The 24781-nt window shown below is 41.2% G+C and overlaps 1 protein-coding gene across 5 annotated transcripts in view; it reads right to left on the reverse strand.

Annotated features, from left to right (window-relative positions):
- Nucleotides 1-24781, reverse strand: part of WTAP (WT1 associated protein) — a 252683-nt gene that overhangs the window by 57700 nt on the left and 170202 nt on the right. For 4 of the 5 annotated variants that reach the window (XM_033939910.1, XM_033939912.1, XM_033939908.1 and 1 more), the window contains one exon: nt 12659-12837. In XM_033939910.1, the coding sequence (XP_033795801.1) occupies nt 12659-12837 (179 nt within the window). Of the gene's footprint in view, nt 1-12094; nt 12838-24781 lie in introns of all 5 variants that reach the window. The other variant, XR_004538971.1, reaches the window with a different exon arrangement.

A 24781-nucleotide genomic window follows, 5' to 3' on the forward strand; every position in this document is an offset into this window, starting at 1 on the left:
GCTTTTGTCGAGGCCTGCTTGGAGAAATGTTAGCACCACCGAGATCGGAGCACTAAATGGTTCATGCACCAGTGTTGAAACATCTCCCATGTCTTAGCGTAAGCGGAGACCATTGTAAGCTTCTTGACTCTGAGGAGAGTGGCAATGACTATCCTTTGTGCTCTACGCCGTGTGCTCAAGAGCCATGCTGTAAGACCAAAGCAATCTGAATCTTCTATGATCACTGGGCCCCCAAGAAAGAAGACTAGGCTGCACTTGCTGTCTGAGATGCTTGTCCCTCTGATTATGCACTAGGTTCGTGTACCATGGCCTGCATGGCCAATCCGGTAATATGAGGATCACTTTCCCTGGGTGTGGTTTGCTATCCTGTGAAGTATTCATCCTATTATGGGCCATCGAGGGGAAACATACAAGAGCTCATTTTTTGGCCATGGTTGGACTATGGCATCTAGGACTTTGTTTCCAGGCTTGGATCTTCGACTGAAGAACTAGGCCATCTTCATGTTTCTTTCTGTAGCCGTCAGATCGAAAGTTGGCCAACCCCATCAAAGAATGAGACACTGCAATGCTGCTGCAGATAATGTCTACTCTACCGGGTCTGCCTGCTGAGGTAATTGATCTGGACACTGTCCACGCCCACCTACATGTGCTGCAGAGATTGCCTATAGATGTAGCTCTGCCCACCGGAACAGTAAGTAGACTTCCAAGCTCAACTGCTCACTCTTGGTGCCTCCTTGGCGACTGACATATGCCACCGTTGTAGCACTGTCAGATAAAACTCGGACTGCCTGTCCTTCCAGACTTCTTTCCAGCTTCAGTAATGCCAGACAAATCACTCAAACCTCCAGTCTGTTGATGGACCACTTTCTCTGGGAGGCCAACCACCATCCCTGTACTGGGCGTCTGTTGCAATGGCCTCCCCAGCCAAACAAGCTGGCATCTGTTGTAAGAATCACCCATTAAGTTATCCTGAGGGGCATGCCCTGCAATAATGACTGTGGATGGAGCCACCAATCCATTATGCGGCAGGATTCCAGAATCCACAGGAGAGTTGTTTGAAGAGAGTCTGTGGAGACCACCAAGACAGCAGTGCATTCTGGAGAGGGTGCATGTGAGCCTTCACCCAAGTCACCCAAGTGACTACATCTATAGTGGCCGCTATGGAGCCCAGCACTTGAAGGTAATAATAATAATTTATTTCTTGTATACTGCCAAACCAGTAAAAGGTTCTAGGTGGTTCACAGCAAGATAAGGCTGAACATCCAGCCGATTTACAATACAAGAAAAGCTATTTCTAGAAGATACATAATGCCTATAGATTAAAAGCATTAACATTAGAACACTTAAGTTACAAATTTATCAAATAGTTGTGTTTTTAGTAATTTTCTAAAATTATAGTAAGATGGAACTTCTAGCATAATTTTGCCAAACCAGGTATTCAATTTAGCTGCCTGAAAAACAACAGTTCTCTCTAAAAAATCTTAAAATGGCATAATTTGACAGGAGGGTATGTAAATAACTGAACTTGAAGGTACTGCCATGCAGACAGGGTTGGCTTCGCCATCAGTCTCATTATCTGCTTGCAAAGCTTCTATGTACTTTTGGAAGATAAACTTGGCCTTCTGTCATGTTGAATAGCACTCTCAGGTACTGGAACAGAACCAGCTGGCTCTTTTGAAAATTCACCATCCCAGTCCAGACTCTTAAAGAGTTGGACCATTTGAGCCACTGTTTGTTCATCCAGATATGGGTGCACTTGCAACCCTGTCATGTGGAGATTTGCTGCTACCACCACCATCACTTTGGTGAACGTACGGGGTGCTGTTGCTCTAGCACATGGGATCTCAAGATTTTAGAGGTGGGGGGTCCTATAGCATATGGCAGAAACCTCCAAAAATAAGTTTTTCAGATCTCCCTCCCCGATTTTTCCCATAGGCTGTAACAGCTTTAACTCAGTGTACCATGTGTTCTGAAAGTGCTGCAGCCTGCTTCAGTTCTAACTCGTAGATGAATCAGAAAAGAAACCTGGCTTCAAACAGCCAGTCCTCCAAATGCAGAGTTCTTCGGGCTTCCAGTCAGACCGATCAAACTGATCCTCAACTCCTGCGGAACTGTCCATGCAAAGGGGGGGGGAGGTAAAATTGCAGCCTGCACCCAGAAGAGCCCCACTTGTGTATGCCTAACAGCCTGCGTTCAAGCCCCTGCGAATCAGTAGGCACTGGGGTGCTCTGGTGCACCAAAAGCCATAAAAAAAACAAAACGCTTAAAACACTGAAAATAATAAAGAAATATAGAGAGCAGATCAAAAAGGCACCTTCTGGCTCGTGTCCAGAAGGAAAAACTGAAGAGAACAGCAGAACCCTCTGGAGGAGATGGTGAAGTTGAAAACCTGGAGCGGATTCCTTCTGCACAACTCATGGGCATGTGGAGAATACCCTACTGTCCAGAATGACACACTTATTGCACTAGAAACTGAGATTATTATAATACCCTTGTATCACTCCATGGTTTAACAGCACCTCGAATATTTTGTGCAATTCCAGTTACCAAATCTGAAGAGAGATAATAGTGGAATTAGAAAAGATTCAGAGAAGCACAGCAAAATTGATAAAGGGAAAGGGATGACTTCCCTATGAGGAAAGGACAGAACTTGTCATTTTAAGAGAAGAGACAACTAAGAGGAGATATGATAAAGACCTAGATTGGAATGGGAAGAAGTGAAGTGCTTGTTTATCCTTTCCAAAAATATAGTAAAAGGACTGGGGAAGCACAAATTTAAAAATTATCGGAGATAATGCATTTCTTCACTCAATGTGTAATTAAACTCTGGAATTTGCTGCCAAAGGATGTGATAAAAGTAGTTAGCTTAACAGGGTTTAAATTTTTTTTGCAAGATTAGGTTCTTACCTTTGGTAATCTTCTTTCTGTTAATCCAGGGAGGAGTCTGTACAATAGGTGCTTAATCCGTACACATGAACTGGGTCTTGCAGAAAGCCACTAACATTGTTTTGGGCTCTTCCAATATAGCTGAGGAACACAGAGCCCCCTACAGTTAAGTCTAAAAGCAATCAAACATCACTGGAACAAAGCATACACAGGAGGCATGGGGAACTTCTCCGCAAACATAACACTATTCTGTTCTGCAACATAAAAGAGAACAATAAACAGGAAAACATGAAAAACACGCATAAACATGGCAGCAATAAGAACCAACTTGCTATGTGCAATGAGCATGGGACTCGAAATCAGCCAGTGGCTAAGATATGTATTCACCTATATAGAATGATTCCCCGCAGAGCCTGTCTGCTGGTTGGAAGATACTTAGACCAGAAAGGAGAAACATCCAATGCAGAAAATGTAGGTGATACAGAAAGAAACGAAACAGACCTTACAGACTCCACTGTGGATTAACAGAAAGAAGATTACAAAAGGTAAGAACCTAATATTCCATTCTGTTACATCCACTCCATAGTCAGTACAATAGGAGACATACCAAAGCAAATGGCAACTTCTAAGGTGGGACAGAAGAACCTGCCTGAAAATCCAAGGCACCAAAAGCGGCATCAGATCGAGTCACTCTGTAAAACCTTGTAAAGGTATGAAGGGAAGACCAAGTAGCCACTCTACAAATCTCAGCTGGATGAACTACTCAAGACTCAGCCCATGAAACTGCGACACTCCTGGTAGAGTGAACTTTGAGAGAAACTGGCAACTGCTTACCAAAGGCGCGATATAAGTCAATGAAATGGTCATTCGGATCCATCTGGCAATAGAGGCCTTGGACGCTGGCCTACCATGCCTGTCATGACTAGTCAGGATAAATAGATGGTCGGAAATCATTGGTACTAAAGTAGTGGATAAGACTCTGCACATCTAGTTTCTGTAAGAGCTTATCCTTCTGCTCCAACCTTGTGGGATGAAAAGCAGGCAGACAAACTTCCAGGTTGACATGGAAATCCGAAATCACTTTCGGAAGAAAGGAAGGAACTGTACAGAGGGTTACCCCTGCCTCTGCGATCCAGAGAAATGGCTCTGCAGTTCAGAAATACACCTTGCTGAGACAATCACCATGACGAACACTGTCTTGACCATAAGATCCAGAAGGGATACATCCTTAAGCGGCTCAAAAGGAGCTTCATTAAGCCCCTTCAGCACAACAATTAGATTCCATAAAGGAAAAGGCTGTCACAAGGGTGGCCATAAGCGAAGGCGGCGGCTCCCCTCCCCCCACCCCAAAAAATCTGGTCACATCTCGATGAGCCGTAAGCGAACTGAAACTGCTGTGTGCCCTAAAACAGGAAATGCCTGCCACTTGTACCTTGAGAGAAGCCACCGCCATGTCCTTTTCTAGACCGGACATCAGGAAGGCTAAGATCGCTGGAATGGGAGCCCACAACAGTTCCACCTGGTCTCTGGCACACCACTGCTAGAAAGCCTCCCAAGCTTTGGCGTAAGCTGAAATAGAAGCGGGTTTCTTGGGAAGATGAAAGAAGTCTATCTTGTGCCCTTTCTGGATGATGTCCAGTACCCATTGGTCAGAGGAGATTTCTTCTCATTCCCATCGAAATGTCAACATCCGGCCTCCAATGCAAGGAGGCACGGCTGGAGTCCTGGCATCACTAGGACTTCCTGGAGTAAGAACTGGTGCGAGAACCCAAAGCCTACTGGTGCTGACTGTTCCTATGGGAAAATCTCTGGCTGGAGGAGTCCGTGACAATCTGGCGGAACCTGCGTGAGGGACGAAAAGTACTGTGACTCTCCCCAGGGGTATGGCAAGGTTTGCTGTTCCCAGGGGGAATGGCAAGATTGCTGTCCAGCAGAGACTTAGGACAGTGGTCCGCTATGTTAGCCATGAGGTCATCAAACCCCTTGCCAAAAAGCATTTGTCCTTTGAAGGGCCGCCTCTTTTCAGTGTTGCTTTAAAGGCCGAATCTCCAGCCCAGTGATAGATCCAAAGTGTCCTGCGAGCAGCAACTACATAAGCCAAAGCCTTGCCTAGAACTCTTATGAAGTCTACGCAGCTGAGGGCAGGCTTCCTCCTCTGCCGATGGTACCCAGCGCATTCTCATGTGATAGGCACATGCCACAAAAGAGGTTGCCATTGCTGCTTTGATGCTTGAAGAAGCAAACTCATAAAGCTTCAAGACCATGTCCACCCTGCAATCCTAAGAATCTTTAAACATCACTCCTCCTTCACTAGGGAGGATTGTGCGCTTGGTGACCTGAGGCACTGCCGAGTCCACCTTTGGCTGTTCAAACAACTGCTGAAATTCCGGTGCCATAGGATAAAGCTTAGACATAGCTTTAATCAGTTTGAAAGAACTCTCTGGAATCACAGGAAAAAAGTACAGAGCAGCTCATAACTGTACACTGAGACGTGGAGAGCTGACTTTCCAACTTCAGTTCTTTCATGGCATCCGAAATGAAATGCTGGACTGAGACTGATTTAAACAGATGATAAATGGTGGGGTCATGACCCAGATCAGGGCTCCCTGAGACATTCTGCTCAACTGTTCCACAAATGGAATCAGTGTCATCCAGGGTGGAAGCAATGACTGGCAGCAAAAACGGCACAGTATCTGTGTGCCAGCTAAGACAATCTGGGTCTGAAGGAACCTGGGCACTGAGGACCTGAGCAGGGACCTCCACTAAGGAAAGCTCTGGCCTGACGGCTTGCGGTATGTGAGCTGGGTCCATAAGATATGGTCTCCATATGAGCTAGACAAATTCCAGGTAGTCACACACAGGGACCAAAGCAGACCAGATGGACCTAGGATAAGGCTTGCAAGGGGTCACTGGACTCAGCATGCTTTCACTTTGCGCCACTACTGAAAACAGGTACTGGGCAGGATTTTTTCCCCAGTTCCCAAACCCACATTAGTTCCCCATCCCTAGAGGACCTGAAAGGAGCGAAGCCCAAAGCTATGCCCCCTCCTTGCAAGTGCCATGGTACACGGTACATGGATGCTCCTCCAACAGCAATCTGGTGCAAACAACACATGAATTCAGATGATCAGAGGCTGAGGAGTTGAAAAAAATTAATTAAAATTCAAGATGGCCACCACCATAAAAATAATGCCAAAAATGACCCATAGAAACTAATTGAAAAAACCTCAAAATGCTGAAATAGGGGTTTTGTTGATGGGAGACCTGAACCCTACCCCCAGAAACCCCCTAAAATGAATTTTTTTAGATTCCCCTTTTTCCAATTTTCCCTTAGGAATTCATGGGGCTGTATTCACAGCCTCTGAAGTGTCCGCCTGTAAGCTCTCTCACTCTGCAGCTGAAATGAAAGGAAAGGAATTTCTGCCTCAGAATTTCACCAAACAGTCATAGTTTCAGAATTTTAGGGCTACCAGTCCGACAAACCCTGACTAAAACCTGTGCCCTCTCAGAACCTCAACATGTGACTGGGGGTGGGGAAACGCAGCCTGCACCCTGATACTCTGAGGGCTCTTACTCAGAGTGCAATCAGCTCTGAAGAGCTCAGAAGGCAAGCTTGCTCCCAGGGGAATGGACCCAGAGCTCTGAGGTAACACACATCAGGTTGGTTCCACAGGTCCACCCGAAGCTTGCCCTGTGAAGCTGCACTGAAACTGCTTTCTTTCCTAGGCAGAATACCCTTGACTAAGGGATCTCAGGGCAACGAAGCCACCAAAACAGTCAAAGTTAAGTCAAAAATAAGCAGAGCAGGTCAAAAACACTTCTGCAGGGTTCGCTTGCACGTGTTCCTCAGCTATATAGGAAGAGCCGAAAACAATGTATGTGGCATTCTGTAAGACCCAGTTCGCAGGTATGGATTGAACACCTATTGTACAGACTCTGGAGTGGATGTAACAGAAAAAGAAAAGTCCCTACATCATTATTAAGATTTACTTGGAAAAATCAATTGCTTATTCCTTGGATAAGCCACATTAAATCTGTTTTACTTTTTTGTATGTTGTCAGGTACTTGGGACCTGGTTTGGCCACTGTTGGAAACAGGATACTGGGCTTGGACTTTTGGTCTGTCCCAGTATGGCGATGCTTATGTACTTATGTCCTATGCATGTGTTAAAAGGAAGAGCGATTCCATTAATAGATTAACGTGTTTTATCTTACACTTTAGAGGCCAATCAAGCAATTAAACTTTTACAGAAGTTCTGGCATATTCTTTCAGTTTTTAAGATTTTTCAAGGAATTCTTGATGGCATTTCAATGTGGAAAGAATGCTGGAGGGATATTAAAAATGATGGTAAAACCAGAGAGAAGAGTATCACAACTTTGAATATAAAGAATGTGGCATATTAACTTGGTGAAATTCTACCACAGCAGATCTCAGATGAAATCTCCAGGCACTGATACACAACACGAACATCAGATTAAGACTGATTTTTATCAGCACCTTTGGTGTCTCATTGTGGGAAGAAACAAATCAAACTTGATTGACTTGCAATAGAAAGTAACTAGATGAAGGCAGTGGAGACTGGGATTATCAGCTTAAATACAGAAAAAAAATGGGATTTATAATAAACCTAGAGGTTTTAATAAAGAACTTGACTAGATGAGAATTTGACTGAATGTAATTTGGATTGGCTCTGATTAATCAAGTTATCAGTGATAGCACACATTTGTTTTTAACTGAAGAGAATTGGGTAACGAAAAAATAGAGCATAGTAAAGATGTGCATCATATATTCAAACTGTTGGTGGACTTCTCTAAAACATAGTCAGAGATTTGAAACTTCTCTAAAACACAGTCAGAGATTTGAAACACAAATTCATGTCAGAATCTTTTTTCAGAGTCTTTCTACATTTTGAAGCAAAGCTGCTTTTCTGTTTATTCCTGTATACTTATAAGGTCTCTGGACCTAAGATTGTACTAGAAGACAGCAATACAGCTCATGATTACCCGATCTAAGTAGTATAAACCTCTGCATTTTCTTCCCCAATTCTATTCCCACAAAATTAGATACAGTACACCTTGCCCCAAACATTTCTTCACACAGAAAAAAATGAAAATTATTTGGGCAAAAGATGTTGGCTGAATTTAAAGGTACAAACAAATCAGAGTACAGATCTCAGGTAGACAAATAAAAGCCTTTATGGCAATTCTATGAAGGGTGCTTACAAACAGGCATCCTTATGCAGCACAGGGAGCTTCTATTCTGTAATGGCACCTAGACACCCAGAAATGTAGGTACACTCACTGAAGCCAGTGTTCTATGTTGTGCATGTAAGTGGGATATAGGCCCATGTCCCCTTTGCCCACAAATGTGAATTATATGTGTCCTTATTGCATGGTGCTTGCACATTAAATGGCATTTTTACTACATTTAGATGTGCTTCTGCAGTTATGTGTACCTTTTGCTATATTTAAATGTGCATCTGCAATTATGTGTTCCTTACACAACTATAAAATTGCCTTTTTTGTACTTAGTTGGGAAATGTAGAGTCCAAAAATGTAAAAAAAAATAAAAAGTTAAGACTCCAACTCCTGCCCACCCTGAACACCTATTTACAAGGGCCCAAATTTCAAGAACTTGAAAAGAAGCCAAAGAGGCCAATTATCAATTTTTAAGGCAACAAATGTTCAGGACAATCTGATATTTGGCACCAACTAAGGTCAAAACCACTACAGCTGAACTGATCCTCCTAATGAATATTCATAGCTTCTTAACATTATGGGACAGTACTAGGTTTGCAAGTCTATGTGTACTGCTGTAGCATTCATTCAGAAGTTTAGAATCTAGACTGATCCATTCATACCATTAACACAGCATAAAGGAAATTAAGAATGAACTGATAGGTTTATTTAAAATTCAGGCATGGCCACAGAAAAATGTGGAAGGAAAAATTATGTTTTTACCTGTTAATTTTCTTTCCTTTAGACGCAGCAGATGAATCCAGAGACCAATGGGAGAGCACACATCCACTAGCAGGCGGAGATAGAGAAACTGATTAACAGGTGGTCCTATTGGCTGGCACTCCTCCTGTATCTTCAGTATAGCTCCTTGCCCAAGCATCCGCAACCATCAATAGGCATAGCATTATTTCCCATAACAAATTTCAAAAGGCAATAAAATAGAATACAACCATCAATAATAACAAACTTCGAAAGTTGCAAAAGAAAAAACCGACAGTCAATATCCAGAAAGGGAGGGGCTCTGGATTCATCTGCTGCGTCTAAAGGAAAGAAAATTAACAGGTAAGAACATAATTTTTCCTTCCTTAGCAACAGCAGCAGATGAATCCAGAGACCAATGGGCTGTAGCAAAGCAATCCTCAATCTGGGTGGGAAGCAAACGCCGCCTCCGCAACAACCGAAGCACTAAACGCATCCAACGCATGCGCCCCCACATCCAACCAGTAATGCTGAGATAAAGCACTCTTGGAAGACCAAGTAGCTGCGAGACAAAACTCCTCCAAGGAAAAAAACCTCTGGACCGAGTCCAAGAAGTAATCATCGCTCTGGCAGAATGGTCATGAAGTTCTTTTGCCAACCGCTTCCCTGCCATCAAGCAAGCGTAAATAATGTCTTCCTGGACCCATCGAGCGATGGAGGCTTTGGATGCCGCCATACGTTTGAGGCGGATGACACCTCCTTAGAAAGAAATTGTAAATCAGAAATAGGAATCCCCGCCGAACAAGGCCTGCAACTCAGAAAACCGCCGAGCTGAAGCCATGGCCACAAGAAAGCCCTTTAGAGTCTCAAAAGACAAGGATGAAATGAAGCCTTCGGTAAACTGCGAAAAAGTATCTTAAGACTGTACTCCGGACAGGGCTTTCTAAGAGGTGTACAAATATACCGTACTCCATTTAGGAACTGAACTACATGAGGCTGAGAAGTAAGCGAAAAGCAATATACCTAGCCCTTGTAACAAGATAAGAATAGCATTTGAAGCTGAAGGGAATTGAATGCTAAACCCTTGGCAATACACTTGTGCCAAAAAAGAACCCACAGTACTAAGACTCCCAAATAGAACCTGAAGTTCAAAAAACAGTAAAAAACACATACATACTCATAAGCTTGTTGTTAGGGCCGGTTGAAGCCAGTAAAAGCTGGTTGTGCAGCACTAACAGGGTAGAATGTAGCAACTGTGGTCTCCTTTTTTTTTTTTTTTTTTTTTTTTTTAAACAGAGAAGGGAAAGAAGAAAAAAATCAAGACCCAGTCAGACCCTCTAGCAATGGAGGGAGGGTGAGACAGGGACCTGAGGGGGCCCAGGTGTAACCCCTAAAGCCGGCACCGTTCAGCCAGACACCCCTGTCTCACTGAAGAGAAACCTCAACAGGAGAATAAAATTGCCATCTCACTGAAGAGAAACCTCAACAGGAGAAAATAATTTTCCTGTCACATCCAGAATTCAAGAGCTAGTTGAATAGCGACCATAACCTGCTGGGAGACAGAGCATACTAAAAATACAGGAGGAGTGCCAGCCAATAGGACCACCTGTTAATCAGTTTCTCTATCTCCGCCTGCTGGTGGATGTGTGCTATCCCATTGGTCTCTGGATTCATCTGCTGCTGTTGCTAAGGAAGTTCCATTTAACCCATTTTTTGCTCAGTGTTCAAATATTGTTTTAAGAAATCTACGGTGAAAATAGAAATTTGTCAATTTACAATAGTATAGTTTTAAGCATTCATATATGTGAATAAAGTTAAGAACTTGTATAAGGAATGCACTAAAAATAAAACACATACACACACACACACACCAAAAAACCCCCCAAAAACCCCCACCTTTCTTTCCCCAAAACCCTAACTCTGCTCTGGTACCATAACTTATTACCCCTGGTGCAAAACTGTTTTCATGGAGAATATGTTATGAAGTTAAGAACTAAATGAAATTACCTTTAACAATTATTTAAACAGAAATAAACTGAAATACATCACTAATAACCAGGATCATGTGAATTATGAATTAATTATACTGGTACCAAATGGAATAAAATATTTACTGAACACGACCCTAAAGTAATAATTATAATAAATGAAAAGGAACACTAATATTTTAATACAGATCTGCTAACCTTTCTTAGAAACCTTAAAACATAAACACACACAAAAAAACCAAACAACCCACACAGACAGACAACCAAGGAGGGCATATATGAAGAAAAGTGCTTTTAACTTAAGTGAAGGTTAGACATGCATTAAAGTCATATGAATTGGTTCAAAAATAAATGAAAATTCTCCTTGACCTCTTCAGAGGAAACAAGCAAACAACACTGGTTGTGCAAAATAAAAATTGGCTTAATCAGGAAATTAAAAAAAAGGATGACGACTTTTAGGCATTAGCAAGTACCTTAAACAAACAAATCAAAAAAAAAAAAAAAAAAAAATTACTGATGGGGTGTCATCTTCTCTTTCACACCAGTAAGGCATTCTATTGTTCTGATCAAGAAATAAACATTTCATGATTTTCTCCTGTACACCATTAGATACATATCACATATTATTCTGCCAAAAAGCTTGGAACATGATAGCCAAAAGCCATCAAGATTTGTCAAGATCCTTTTGTTTATCTGCACCAAAAGTAAAAATAGTTGCACTTTTCATTAACAAAATAGCTTGTGTTATATACCTACCTAATCTTTCAAGGACAATTTCACAACACAATATACCCAGCAGCATTCCTTAAAACTGCAGTTACAACTATTTCAGGGTAAAATTGCTAATAGGAATTGAAGTAAATAACAGGCATACAATAGAACAAAGTGAACACCTAGGACCAACAATAACAATCACAATGACTTCATATGCCTGTTAAATGAAACTTATAATATGTTCCTAAAGCAGTGTATATGTAGATATATCATGGACAAAACCAGAGTGAAAAGCTTAAGAAAACTAACTTCATTCATCTGCTCAAGAGTGAAAAAAATTGTTCCAAATAGGAAAATCACACTATTGCACACATTCCTAATTTTGTTTTTGAAGTCCACAAAATACCAGCTAAACAAAGAAGAACTTGTTGTTTCAATGATTATTGCAGAGCCCATTGCTATCTGGTTACTGGCATACATATACTGTCTATGATTAGATACTACTGTAGCACTCTCACATGGCTACTAAAAGCTGATCATAGCAAAAAAACCCTTTAATTCAAAAATCACCTGATAAAAAGTTTTGACTCAGCAGTTCAGTGAACAAGCAGGAAGTCCACAGTCTTATTGGCAAAACTGACTTACAGCTTCTGTAAGTCACTATGCTCATGGTTAAAAGCGAAGCAGATTCCACTTCTACATTTTACTGGAATTTTACATGTTCAATTCAGGATTTAAAATCACTAGGTTCTCTCATCCAAACTGTCTGCAAACACAATGTGCCACAGACTTAAGACTTCTGTTTCTCCCTGTATTTTCTTCAAACAGAACCATTTTGCAAGTGTCTACATGTTCTATAGAGGGACCAATTTTTTTCGGAGATGGCCACTTCTTCGGAATAGTCCGATGCTGTCAGGCCTTTGAAGCAAAGGGGAGGGAAAAAAGCTGAAATATAAGGTTCATCTGATAAGTTTTACATTAAGCATTACAAGCTGGACAGTATAACGTATGTGGCTTTTTGGCTCAAGAAGTCTGAGTCTTGGTGTGGAAACGAGTACTTGGCTGTCCCACCATAGCATTCTCGCAGTGGGACTGTCAGGGAAGTCTTGACTGGGAAGTATTTGGTTTGTTTACCTATCAGGCGTAAATTTCCAGGCACTCAGTTCATTTTGGGCTTGTTCCAGTTTGTCTTTAGTCTGTTCCAGGTCCCCTTTCATTTTTAGGAAAAACAAGTTGATGGCTGGGTCCACCATGGTTGATCGCAATTGGGAAACATTGGGCTGTTGGACTTGCTTGAGGTACTGAATCTGATTCTGTATAAAACACAAAAGAGATATGTCATCAAAATGTCAATAAAACATAGCAAGGTCAATAACTATTCTGATATTTTAATTTTACTTGAGAAGAGATTCCTTTAAACACACCTTCCATTTCAACATTTTAATTTAATTTAATTTAGATTCAGATGTTAGGCAAGTACTCACTAGGAACTTGCATTTCATAACTTCAGAAATATTAAAATTGAATAAAGTATCACACATTAAAAACAACAACCCCTCATTGAAACCACACACACAAGAGCATATCTGGAACCTATGCCCAAGCCTCACATCCATGCACTCCGAAAATAAAATATTCAGGGGTTTTTTTTTCTGAGAGAATGTTTAGCTCCTGACCTAATTCCAGGAAAGTGAATGCCACAACTGAGACATAATAGAAAAAAGCCCTCACAGAAGCATCTACCTGGTATAAAGTAAAAGTCAGGACCTTTAACCAGCACTCCTCACTAGTCTAGTAGCATTACAGAAATAGGTAGTATAGATACAAGATCCTTTACATGAAATTCCAAAAACCAAAAAGTTCTGAAAACCAAAATTTGACTCAAACCAGAAATAGTCAATTTTCCTGATGTAACATGCTAAAACCAACACAGGTAAAAACATGACTGCAGATAAAGGCCAAATGAACAATCCAGTCTGCCCATCCCCAGCATCCACTATCTCCGTGAGCAAGTATCAGGATCCAAATAATAGTAATTACACCATGTGGTGAAGCATGTAAACCTGAAGCCACAGTATCATTGAGTGGAGGGTTTTTCTGGAGAAGTTATGATAGTTTCAACTTGGGCAGAGAGAATGAAATCCTCTACATCGGTGGTCTCAAACTCGCGGCCCACCAGGTACTATTTTGAGACCCTCGGTATGTTTATCATAATCACAAAAGTAAAATAAAAGTTTCTTGATCATATGTCTCTTTAGCTATAAATTACAATATTATTATTAAGACTTAGCCAAAAGGAATGATTTATAAACTATAAAGTTTTACCTCATGCAAAATTGTAATTTCTTTAATAAGACATTAACTATTTTTTTCTGAAGCCCTCCAAGTACCTACAAATCCAAAATGTAGCCCTGCAAAGGGTTTAAGTTTCAGAACACTGCTTTACATGTATATTGAGAGGTACCAGGCTGCAAGATGTAGAGACTGTAGAATTCGGATGAGGAAGAGAATATTAGCTTTGAGTTAGTAGAGATGGAAAAATTTGTAGTGGAATGGAATCTTTTACACTCAGCTGAATTAGAAGTGAGAACTAGGCTTGCCTGGACCACCGAGTTGTTATATGGATCAAAGTAGCTGGTTCTTGCTTAAGTTTAAACAGCATATTTACAACTAGAGGGATTGGCAGAAATGCATACAGGAACTGGCATGTCCAATCCAAAAGAAAAGCATCTGCCTCCCAACAATGAGGGGGGAGTACTGTCTGGAGCAGATTTGAGATAACTTGTAATGGGAGACACAAATAGGACTATCTGAGAAGTCCCCCCCCAAATGGGAGAAAATCTGTTGTAAGACCATGGAATAAAGAGTCCACCCATATGGTTGAAACAAAAACTGCTGAGCTCGTCAGCTAGAGCATAATGTTTTCCTTGTAAGTATACTGCTTTGAGGCAATTATTGCATGAAATTACCTATTCCCCCTGACACATAGGGGAAGAGACCCTGTGCCTCTCTTTTGTTGATATAATACATGGCAACTTAACTGTTCTTTCTGAGGAGGACCTAGTTGAGGAGGAAATTTGAAAATGTTGGAAGAGTACTGCAGATTACCCAAAGTTCAAACAGGTTGACATGCAGACCTCTGTCCTGAGAAGATCAGACTCCTTGGGTGTGCAGGCCATCAAGGTGAGCTGCCCACGCATACATGGTTTCATCTGTTATGAGAAGTCTGTGTGGAGGTACATGGAACCGCAAGCCCCTGGACAGAATTGTTGACTGTCATCACCTGTGGAGAGAGACGGAAGTAAGGACAGATTCGCAGAGACAGTGAATCTGAGGCTTGAGACCACTGAGATGCTATATGCCATTGTGCTGGTTTGAGGTAGAGATGTGCGAGGGGGGGGGGGGGGGCACATGAACTGTTGACATCATAGGCGCATGATTTGTCATGCTGGAGTGGTTTGACGAGCAGACATGATTGTGATGTTAAAGATTTGAGTTGGTTGAGACTTCTAGTAATTTATTTTGAATTCTAGAAGCGTAGGTGACTAAACTGTTTGAAGCGATGTGGTCTTAATCAGTCATCCAGAGAAGGGAATATCTGGAATCCATGAGAACAAAGAGTTGCTACTACCACAATTAAGCACTTGTGAAGACTCTGGGAGAGGAAGCTATGCCAAAGGGTAGTACCTTACACTGGAGATGCTGAGTGCCGTTATGAAAGTGAAGAAACTTTCTGTGGGCTAGATGTATAGGTATATGATTTTTTGAGAGTTTGGAGGTCAAGAATTGGATGGACACCCCTCATCTTCTGTGGAATTAGAAGAATTTGAAGTAGAACCCTTGGTTTTTCTGGCAAGGGGGAACCGGCTCTATGGTACTGAGCTGTAGATTTCCTGAAGAAGGGAGTAACCCTCCTTTATGACCATTAAGACCTAGGTGTTTATGGTGATGAGATGGCCATGCTCTCTAGAACAGACATGGGCAAACTACAACCTGCAGGCCATATCCAACCTGTTTAGTTTTTTAATCCGGCCCGCCGAATCCGAACCCTGCCAACCGCGAGACTGAAACAGGTTGAAAAGGTGATGGCAAAAGCTAAAAGGATGCTAGGTTGCATAGGGAGAGGTATGGCCAGTAGGAAAAAGGAGGTATTGATGTCCCTGTATAAAACTTTGGTGAGATTTCTTTTAGAATATTGTATACAATTCTGAAGGCCGCACCTTCAAAAAGATATAAAAAGGATTAAGTAGGTCCAGAGGAAGGCTACTAAAATGGTATGTGGTCTTCATCATAAGGCATAAGGCGACAGACTTAAAGTTCTCAATCTGTATACTTTGGAGGAAAGGCAGGAGAGGGAAGATATAATAGACACATTTAAATACCTACATAATGTAAATGTGCATGAGTCAAGTCTCTTTCATTTGAGAGGAAACTCTGCAATGAGAGGGCATAGGATGAAGTTAAGAGGTGATAGGCTCCGGAGTAATCTAAGGAAATGCTTTTTTACAGAAAGTGTGATACATGCATGGAACAGTCTCCCAGAAGAGGTGGTGGAGACAGAGACTGTCTGAATTCAAAAGGGCCTAGGATAGGCACGTGGGATCTCTTGGAGAGAGAGAGAGATAATCGTTACTGCGGATGGGCAGACTAGAAAGGCCATTTGACCTTTATCTGCCATCATGTTTCTATGAAATATCTTGTTCCAAACAGCAGCAATCTAGGCAGGCTTCTTCGTGGCCTTCTATTGTTGGGGCGTTCCTCTGCCACATCACTAATGTCATCAGAAACATAGCACAAGGAACGCCCCAGAGGGAGAAGGCCGCGAAGCACCTTGTCTAGATTGCTGCCAACACTGCTGTTTGGAAAAAGGTATTTCGGTCTCGTGGTTGACGGGGTTCAGATGGGAGGGAGAGATGGAAGGGTCAGCGGGGGGGGGGGGAGGGGAGTACGCAGCGGCAGCAGGGGAAAGCTTACAGGATTAATCAAGCACACATCTTTGAGCTATTGCACCGTAGTAAGGTGCTGAGATTACTACCATATGTAGCTCATGTTCTGTCTGTATTTAGATAGTTTTTTTTCCTTTCACAAACAGCTGTATTGTGCAAAAACTGTCTTTCTAATTTTATTCAGAAGTGTGCTAAATGTAGAACTGTTAATGAAGCATATTGTGCTCTTTAGTATCATTGAGGTTACAGCTTCAGCAGATAAGCAGGTTGTTATGAGAAGTACCTGACAATTTTTCATTTTTCAGGTTTTTAATTTGCCTTTGAAATGGCTGCTGAAATACCGTGTTTACCCGAAAATAAGACCTAGTGCGTTTTTTGGGCCCAAAATTAATATAAGACAGTGTCTTATTTTCGGGAAAACACGGTATTAAATGATATTCGACCTTTTATGTTATGATGTTTACATTTAATTTATATTAGTTCAAACAAACACTCCATCCAACTGCTCTTGGTCTGGCCCCTCTGTTAAATTTAAGAACCCATTGTGGCCCATGTGTCAAAAAGTTTGCCATCCCCTGCCCTAGAAGCATGTCAGAAGGACTACATAGATTTTTGTTGAGCAGTTGGGTGGGCTTGTTGAATGCATTGATTCCTGGCTCGCTTTTGAGCTGGGGCCTTGGATGATGATGTGGCTTGATAGCAACTCTTGCAAGAAGTGTATGGTTGTTTGGAATGATAGGTTCTCGAAGGAAGAGTCTTGGAAGACTTAGACAAAGACAGAGCAGTCATGTTTTGCTCATGTCGAGTAAGGTTCTGTGTAGCTTCTTCCACTTTGTCTCCAAATAGTTCCTCGCCTGTACATGGAATGATTGCCAGGTGATCCTGGCCACTGAGGTCCAAGTCTGAAACTCGAAGCCAAGCTTGGCATCTCATGGCTTCAGACATGGCTGATGCTTTGGAGGCGACATCAAATGCATCGAAAACCGATCTGGCCATGAATTTTCTAGTTTGTAGCAGATTATAAGTGGTTTCCTGAAAGTCTGGGAGCTGATCAAGTGGAATTAATTGTTCAAATTGAACAAGATGTTTTACTAGTTGTTTAAAGTAATCATATAGAAGTTATAACTTGGTACCCGGCTCATAAGCACTGTATTTTGAAACAAGCAGCACCCAAATTTGTCTACTGTGCAGCCCTCTCTTCCTGGTGGTGCACTGGCATATGCCCTAGAGCTGGATGCTTTCTTAAGTGCTGAATCAACCAGTAAGGACTGGTGCTGTAGCTGTGGCTTATCGAAGCTTGGACAAGACTGAACTCTATAGAGTGAGTCAATTTTCCTAAGAGCCACTGGAACTAAAAGAAGGGGTCTCTCAATTTTTAAATATAGCCTCCCTCAAGAGATTATGAAACAGCAATTTTAGGAAGTCTTTGGGCACTTTGTCAAAGTCCAAGGCACTGAGAAGTTCAGCTCTTGGTTCTGAGTAGGTCTCCATCCTCATTGGTAAAGCTTGGCACATTTGTCTAATGAACTTAGTGAAGGATAAGCTTTCAGGAGGAGATCTGCGCCTGGGTGGTAGAGAAGATGGATCAGAATTATAAGATTCTGGAGCAGATAATTGAGGCTGGGGTTCAGAGACAATATGCAAAGTGAGGTCTGAGCCAAACTGGTCAATCCTAGGCAACTTTCGGAAGGAGACAGTTGGGGAGTTCTCTGCTTGATGCTTTGATGACTATGGCATCGATGCGAGCATTGGGAAGAACTCCTACGACTGCCATCGGTGCCAATCCAATGAAAAAGACTAAGAGGTCTGGCACTGAGAGTGGATCTCAACTTATGACGTGGAGAGTAAGATACTCCTATAAATCTCGAATTTTGATATGGAGAGCAAGATCTGGTACCATAGGGCCTTGTTGCGCCATGCTCAGGCTGGGTCAGTACCAAGAGAGGTGCATTCACCAGTGCAGACTGCGTCTGAAACAATGTGGTAAGCTCATGTTGAAGCAGCTCCTTAAGTTGGTCCTGAATGGACGGCACCGGTACCATTTGCTGTAGAGCTGGTACCTCTGGTGTGGCAGGGTGTCGAGGCATGCCTCAGTGGTGACATAGCCTGCACTGATGGGGAATGGTGGTGGTGTTGACGCTTGGTATGCTGAAGATGCCTGCAACACTTGCTACGATGGTGGTACAGAGTCCGACATCGAGGGAAGCATCGATGTTGGTACCGCCGGATCTGTTGGAGTTGTCTTGACTTTGGGTGACATAGTTGTCAACAGTTCTCCAAAAGGTTCATCGAGCCTTTAAGGAATGCTTCTGTAGCATGAGATAACGGGTGCAAAAATCCACTGAATGCACCACTTGTGCAGATCAGTGATAGATATGGCCTAGTTACAAGTAGTGCACTTCTTGAACCCGCTGGAAGGCTTCAATATTGAAGGGAAAATTTCAGTGGCAAAATCAAACGATTCAATGTTACCAAAGTGGAGTAGGAAAACTGCCAGAAAACACTCAACGTGTTCGACACTCAATGTGTTCGGTGAGCCCAAAGGCTGAGATGGGGAAAAGGTCCAAAATGAGGGAGGAAAAAGATATCGAGAAAACTTGATGGAAAAAAAATATAAGAACTGGGATTTTGTTTTGGGTTTTTATTGTAAAAAGTTAAAGAAAGAAATAAAACCTGAAGGGAAAAAACAAAATAACTGTGAAGCAGAAAGGCAAACTCATTTGGACAAAGTCCAGATACAACTTCTTTGCTCCGCAGAAAACAAAAAACTGAAGTACCGTGCGCTGACATCGGGCAGGAAGGCACTCGCGCATGCACGGTGTGTGCAGTCTCAAAGCTTCATTAAAGTTTAAAGTGACAGTATACTTTAGCACTGTCCTTACTGGGCTCTGTGGATGACATCACCCATCTGTGAGAATATGCCGCCTGCTTGTCCTGGGATAAATATCCTAAGAAATGAAAATACGACTGAGGACAATTAGACCAGTCCTCACTGAGACCAGTTTCAGGACAGTAGCTCAATCTGTCCTAATACCTTACCTAGACTATTACAACTCATACTGTGATATTACAGAAAAAGAACACAAAAGACTACTACTACTACAAAACACGTCTGCAAGACTAATTCTCAAAAGGAATCGATATGAGAGGGCAAGTCCACTATTAGAACAACTGCACTGGCTGCCGATGAAAGAGAGAATCCATTTCAAAATAGCCTGCATGGTTCACATAGCGATCTAGGGAGAAAACGCGGAGGGACTAACTTCTGATATTAAAAGTCCCACACTCCTTCTTCAATTCACATGTATCACAATGCTCCAAACTACCCTTCCTATCAGCTCAACAAGTATGGCAGAAGATGTTGTTTGAGGCTACCTTTGAATACCAAGGTCCCCTCATTTGGAACAAATTGGCAACAGACCTACTAAGACAACCCACCACCTACCTTGACTTCAGGAAGAAACTTAAGATATATCTCTTCTCCCTATAGCCACTCTCTTATCGATAACCCCTTCCCTCTTAACAACCACCTCTCACTCTAACAATGTAACTTCCAAAACTTAATCTAAATCTTTTTATAAACCACATAGATTCCTTGCAGAAAATTGCAGTATATAAGATACTGCATTGTATTCTAAAATACCAGGGCTGGAAAAATCCTAGCACCAGGCTAAAATTCATATCTGGCAACCAATGGAAGGGATACTAATAGAGGGTGGAGAGAGCAAGTTAGAGCAAAAATTGCTTGCATGGCTTTATCGCTCTGATCTGGAGAGAGACCAGAAAAATCTAAGATGTCAAGAATGAGGTGGGGTGGTGAGTAAAGACTGCCCCGAGGAGAGCAAAAAAGAAAAATGAAGTAAAAATAAAATTCAGCAACCAAAAAAAAATAAACCCAAGCCTGATAAAAAGAAAAGTGTAAAAATTAAATAATCCTCATTTCTGATTTACTAAATATTTTTCCACTCCTATATAAAAGCCTAAATCAGGCTACCATGACATTTAAAAGAAGTGCAACATCAACACTCACACTTATCTTCACTGTACGTACAAGTTGAATATATTTGCACATACTAGGGGTAATTTTACAAAAGCGTTTCCATTTGTTAAGCACGTTATACATTCAAAAAATGGCTCACACTGTGCATTGAGTGCATTTTTACAAGTATACACGCTCATAGGAGTCAACTCTGTGGGTGCTTCAACACTCCCAATACTGAACATACTCCTTGACTTGTGTCCAGGAAGAGGTCATTTTTATTGGGTTTAGTACCCCCAATAATTTTAAAAAGTTAGCTCTTCTGTTCAGTGACCAGATTTCATGTACATGTTTCCAAGGCATAGTATGGGTATAGTCAGGATGGTATTCTTATGTACACACCTATTTTACAGTATGAGATATATGAACATAAAGAACATGTACATATTTACATGTTCGTCAGAGCAGGAATAAATATGTGGAAGAGAATTTTTATGATAAGAGAGTTCTGAGAACCTATTTTACAAAGGCTCAAGTAGGCCTATGTTGCTTTTATAAAACATATCAAATTGTTGTAGTTATGCCAATTAACTACCATTTTTATCATCAGTCTAAAACAATTGTGCAAAAGTAAAATAACTTGCTTAATTTTGAAAGTTGTCATCCTTATAGATTGAAAGCTGGATGGCTGATTTGTCATTTTTTCCATGTTCATCACTGGATGATTTTAAATTTCACACAAGGGATTTAGTTGCATGTTTTCTGGAAAGACAACATCCAAGTCTGCTAACTGAACAGTTTATATGTAGGCTAAAATTGTGAATTGGGTTCTACTGTGACAGACTGTGATGAAGTGTATAGAAAATTGCTGATTTTTAAGAACACTCCTTCATAGGACCACATTATAAAGCCTAGATCTCAAGGCACACAATATTTGCAGGGAAGTTGTGGTTCAATAAGGCCAGAGCAAACTCCAGAGCACAGACAAGCCAGAGAGGTTCCGGGGGAAAAACAGGAGCAGCCCTCTAGCATATAATTTATAATCTATGTATAAGGTAACAGAAGACTGGCTTAAGTAAGAAAAGCTTTATCTTGGAACCTTGTGAATGACATGATTCTTTGTGGCCTGGGCAGATCTAGTCCTGAGAAGTGAAAGTACACACTATGACTGTGGAGCCTGGCAGGCTTATGTGGATTTACTTTCAAGAGACTACTATTTTTCAAGTTACCACATCTGTGAAGTGGATAGGTTTCAGCACAGATTGTTTAATGTTAATAATTAATTTTTGCTTTACTTTTAACCTTTTGTTGACTAAGTTTGTGGAGGCTCAGTACCCAAAACTCACTCAGACTATCACACAAATAAGAGAAATTAGTGTTTGTGCTTCCATTTTCCTCTGGCATATTCTATTTGATACAGACAATTTTTCAACACTGGCATATGTTATCTTAGCACTCTATTTTCACCTGTCCTACCAATTATTGCTTATCAATGTGGTATGAATATACCATATATGATAGCTTGGAAATATCTATGAAAATGTAGTTGACCCAACCAAGTTGCATGTGGTCACTGTGTTTGGTGCAACTCTACTACTGAAGAAGTAAAATTAAGACATTCAACTTCAGCTTCTGTGCTTAAGAACACAATAGCATATACCATACTCACTGCTACTGATATATGTATTTGTCTATGCTTAGGTTAAGGACTGTGCCAGGCAGATTTCTACGGTCTATGTCCCAGAATACCAAAGACAGACCATAATCAAATATTTTAAATCACATTCATTGCTGGTTTAATCGTGAACCGAGTGTTGCTGTTGAGAAGATTGGATGGACCATTCATGTCTTTATCTGTCATCAATTAGCATTTTACTATATATGTAGGGTGCGCTGAATGAAAGAGTACAAAAGTCAACTGAACACAGGATCCCAAAGGGCCATGCTGAAGATTTATGCTGGAACAATACTGATTTTGTTCCAGTGCACCAGTGTGATGGCAATTACAAATATCAGCTTAAATATAGGGAACAGTATTAGATTTTATTTCTTTATTTTTTTAATGATTGCTCCCTAGCCTCAACAGTGAAAACAAAATGGATATCTTTGATTTGATCCTGCGATTATAATTGGCTATTGACCAATTTATTTATTTGCTAGAAATCATTATTTTTATATATTTTTTTAATTGGGCGCTTATTTTTCTCTTGCAGATGATATTCAGAATTGGACCACTATCCTGCTGTCCAAAGAATATAAAAGTTGCCATATTGAGACAAATCAAAAGTCCATCAAGCTCAGTATCCTCTTTCCAACAGTGGCCAGCCCAGGTCACAAGTGCCTGGCAAGATCCCAAAAGAGTAAAACAAATTTTATGCTGCTTATCCAAGGAATAAGCAGTGGATTTTCCAAGTCTATCATAACAACGGATTATGGACTTTTCTTTTAGGAACCTTTTAAATCCTGTTACGCTAACTGCTTTCACCACAGTCCCGAATTCCAGAGTTTAATTACATGTTGAGTGAAGAAATTTTTTCTCTGGTTTGTTTTAAATCTACAGTCGACTCCACCTAAGTGCACATCGGTTAACACACGCTTCAGTTATCCGTACCCGACCACCATGGTCCCGTTTTTTTTAACACTAAAGTCAATGGACGTAAACTCCAGATATTTGCAATTCTGATAAGCACACAATCCGTTTATGCGCACTGATGTCATTGGTCCCACTTCTATTATTTCATGTTACGTTCACTCTGGTTAAAAACAATCACGTTCTGACGTGGATGAGCCACATGTTTCAGAACAGCAGTCTAGGCCTGGCCAGGTATTCAAATTTTCGGAACTGCACCATGGTGTTGCGTGGACAAAAATCATTGCCTTTGGTTGAACGTGTCCACCATGCTGGACAAAAATCATTGTCTTTGGTTGAATGTGTCGATGTCTTAAAAAGACTTGACAAAAGGGAGAGTCAGGTCTCTATTGCAAAACATTACATTGTTCGTCCTAGCCAGATTTCACAAGAGTTTGAGCTGTATGTCGCCGTTGACAATGATATGCCCATATCATCTGACAGCATTAATTCCGATATCTGTACAGTCATGAAGGACACTGCAGACAACCAAGAATCTGATGAGGGCGGAGATACTGCTGTCATCACAACTAATGAACCACCTACAGAGATTGTTTCCTTCTCAGATGTGCTGAAGTCCCTACACACGCTGTTTTGTTATCTGGGGAGATAAATGGATGTCATGACTATGGACAGTGTTACAGCATCATGCGTGCAGAAAACAATGACTAATTATTTCAGTAGAATGTTGGTTTAAAAAAAGGTTTACAGTGTATTACATAAGACGCAACAGTGCTGTTTCTATAACTGAACCGTATTACATTGTATTTGGTGTGTTTTTTGTTGAATAAAAGTTTTATTGCATTTGAATACAGCGTACTGTGATTTTTCATGACTAAAAAGTGGTACTCTGATTAAGCACACACTTCGTTTAAGCACACATGGTGATCCAGTCCAAAGGGCTTGCACTTAGCAGAGTCGACTGTACTACTTAGTAGTGCCACTGCATGCCCTCTATTCCTTGTATTTTTGGAAAGAGTAAACAAGTGATTCACATCTACCTGTTCCACTCCACTCAGTATTTTCTAGACCTCTAACATCTCTCCTAAACCAACTCTTCTCCAATCTGAAAAGCCCTAGCCACTGTAGCCTTTCCTCATAGAGAAATAACCCATCCCCTTTATCATTTTCGTTGTTCTTCTCTACCTTTTCTAATTCTGCTATTATCTTTTTTTGAGATGCGGAGACCAGAATTGCACACAATATTTGAGGTGTGGCTGCACCATGGAGTGATACAAAGGTTAAGAGATGCAGGGTTCCTCATTAGGAATTACTGCCCAGGAAAAGGATCTAGGATTCATCGCTGAAGTTATGTTGAAACTCTCAGCTCAATGTACCACTGTGACTAAGAAAGCAAATAAAATGTTAGGATTTATCAGGAAAGGAATGGAAAACAGATGAAAATGTTATATTGCCTTTGTATCACTATATGGTGTACCTGCACCTCAAATACTGCATGCAATTCTGGTCACCACATATTTAAAAAAAACAAACAAAAAAAAACCCCCCACAAACGGATACTGGTGGAATTAGAAAAGGTACAGAGAAGGACTATGAGGAAAGACTAAAGCAGCTAGGGCTCTTCAGCCTGGAGAAGAGATGGCTTAGGGGAGGTATGATAGAGGTCTATAAAATACTGAGTGGAGTAGAATGGGTATATGTGAATTGCTCGTTTACTCTTTCCAAAAATACCAGCACTAGGG

Source organism: Geotrypetes seraphini, chromosome 3, assembly GCF_902459505.1.
Source record: "Geotrypetes seraphini chromosome 3, aGeoSer1.1, whole genome shotgun sequence".
Lineage (NCBI taxonomy): Eukaryota > Metazoa > Chordata > Amphibia > Gymnophiona > Dermophiidae > Geotrypetes > Geotrypetes seraphini.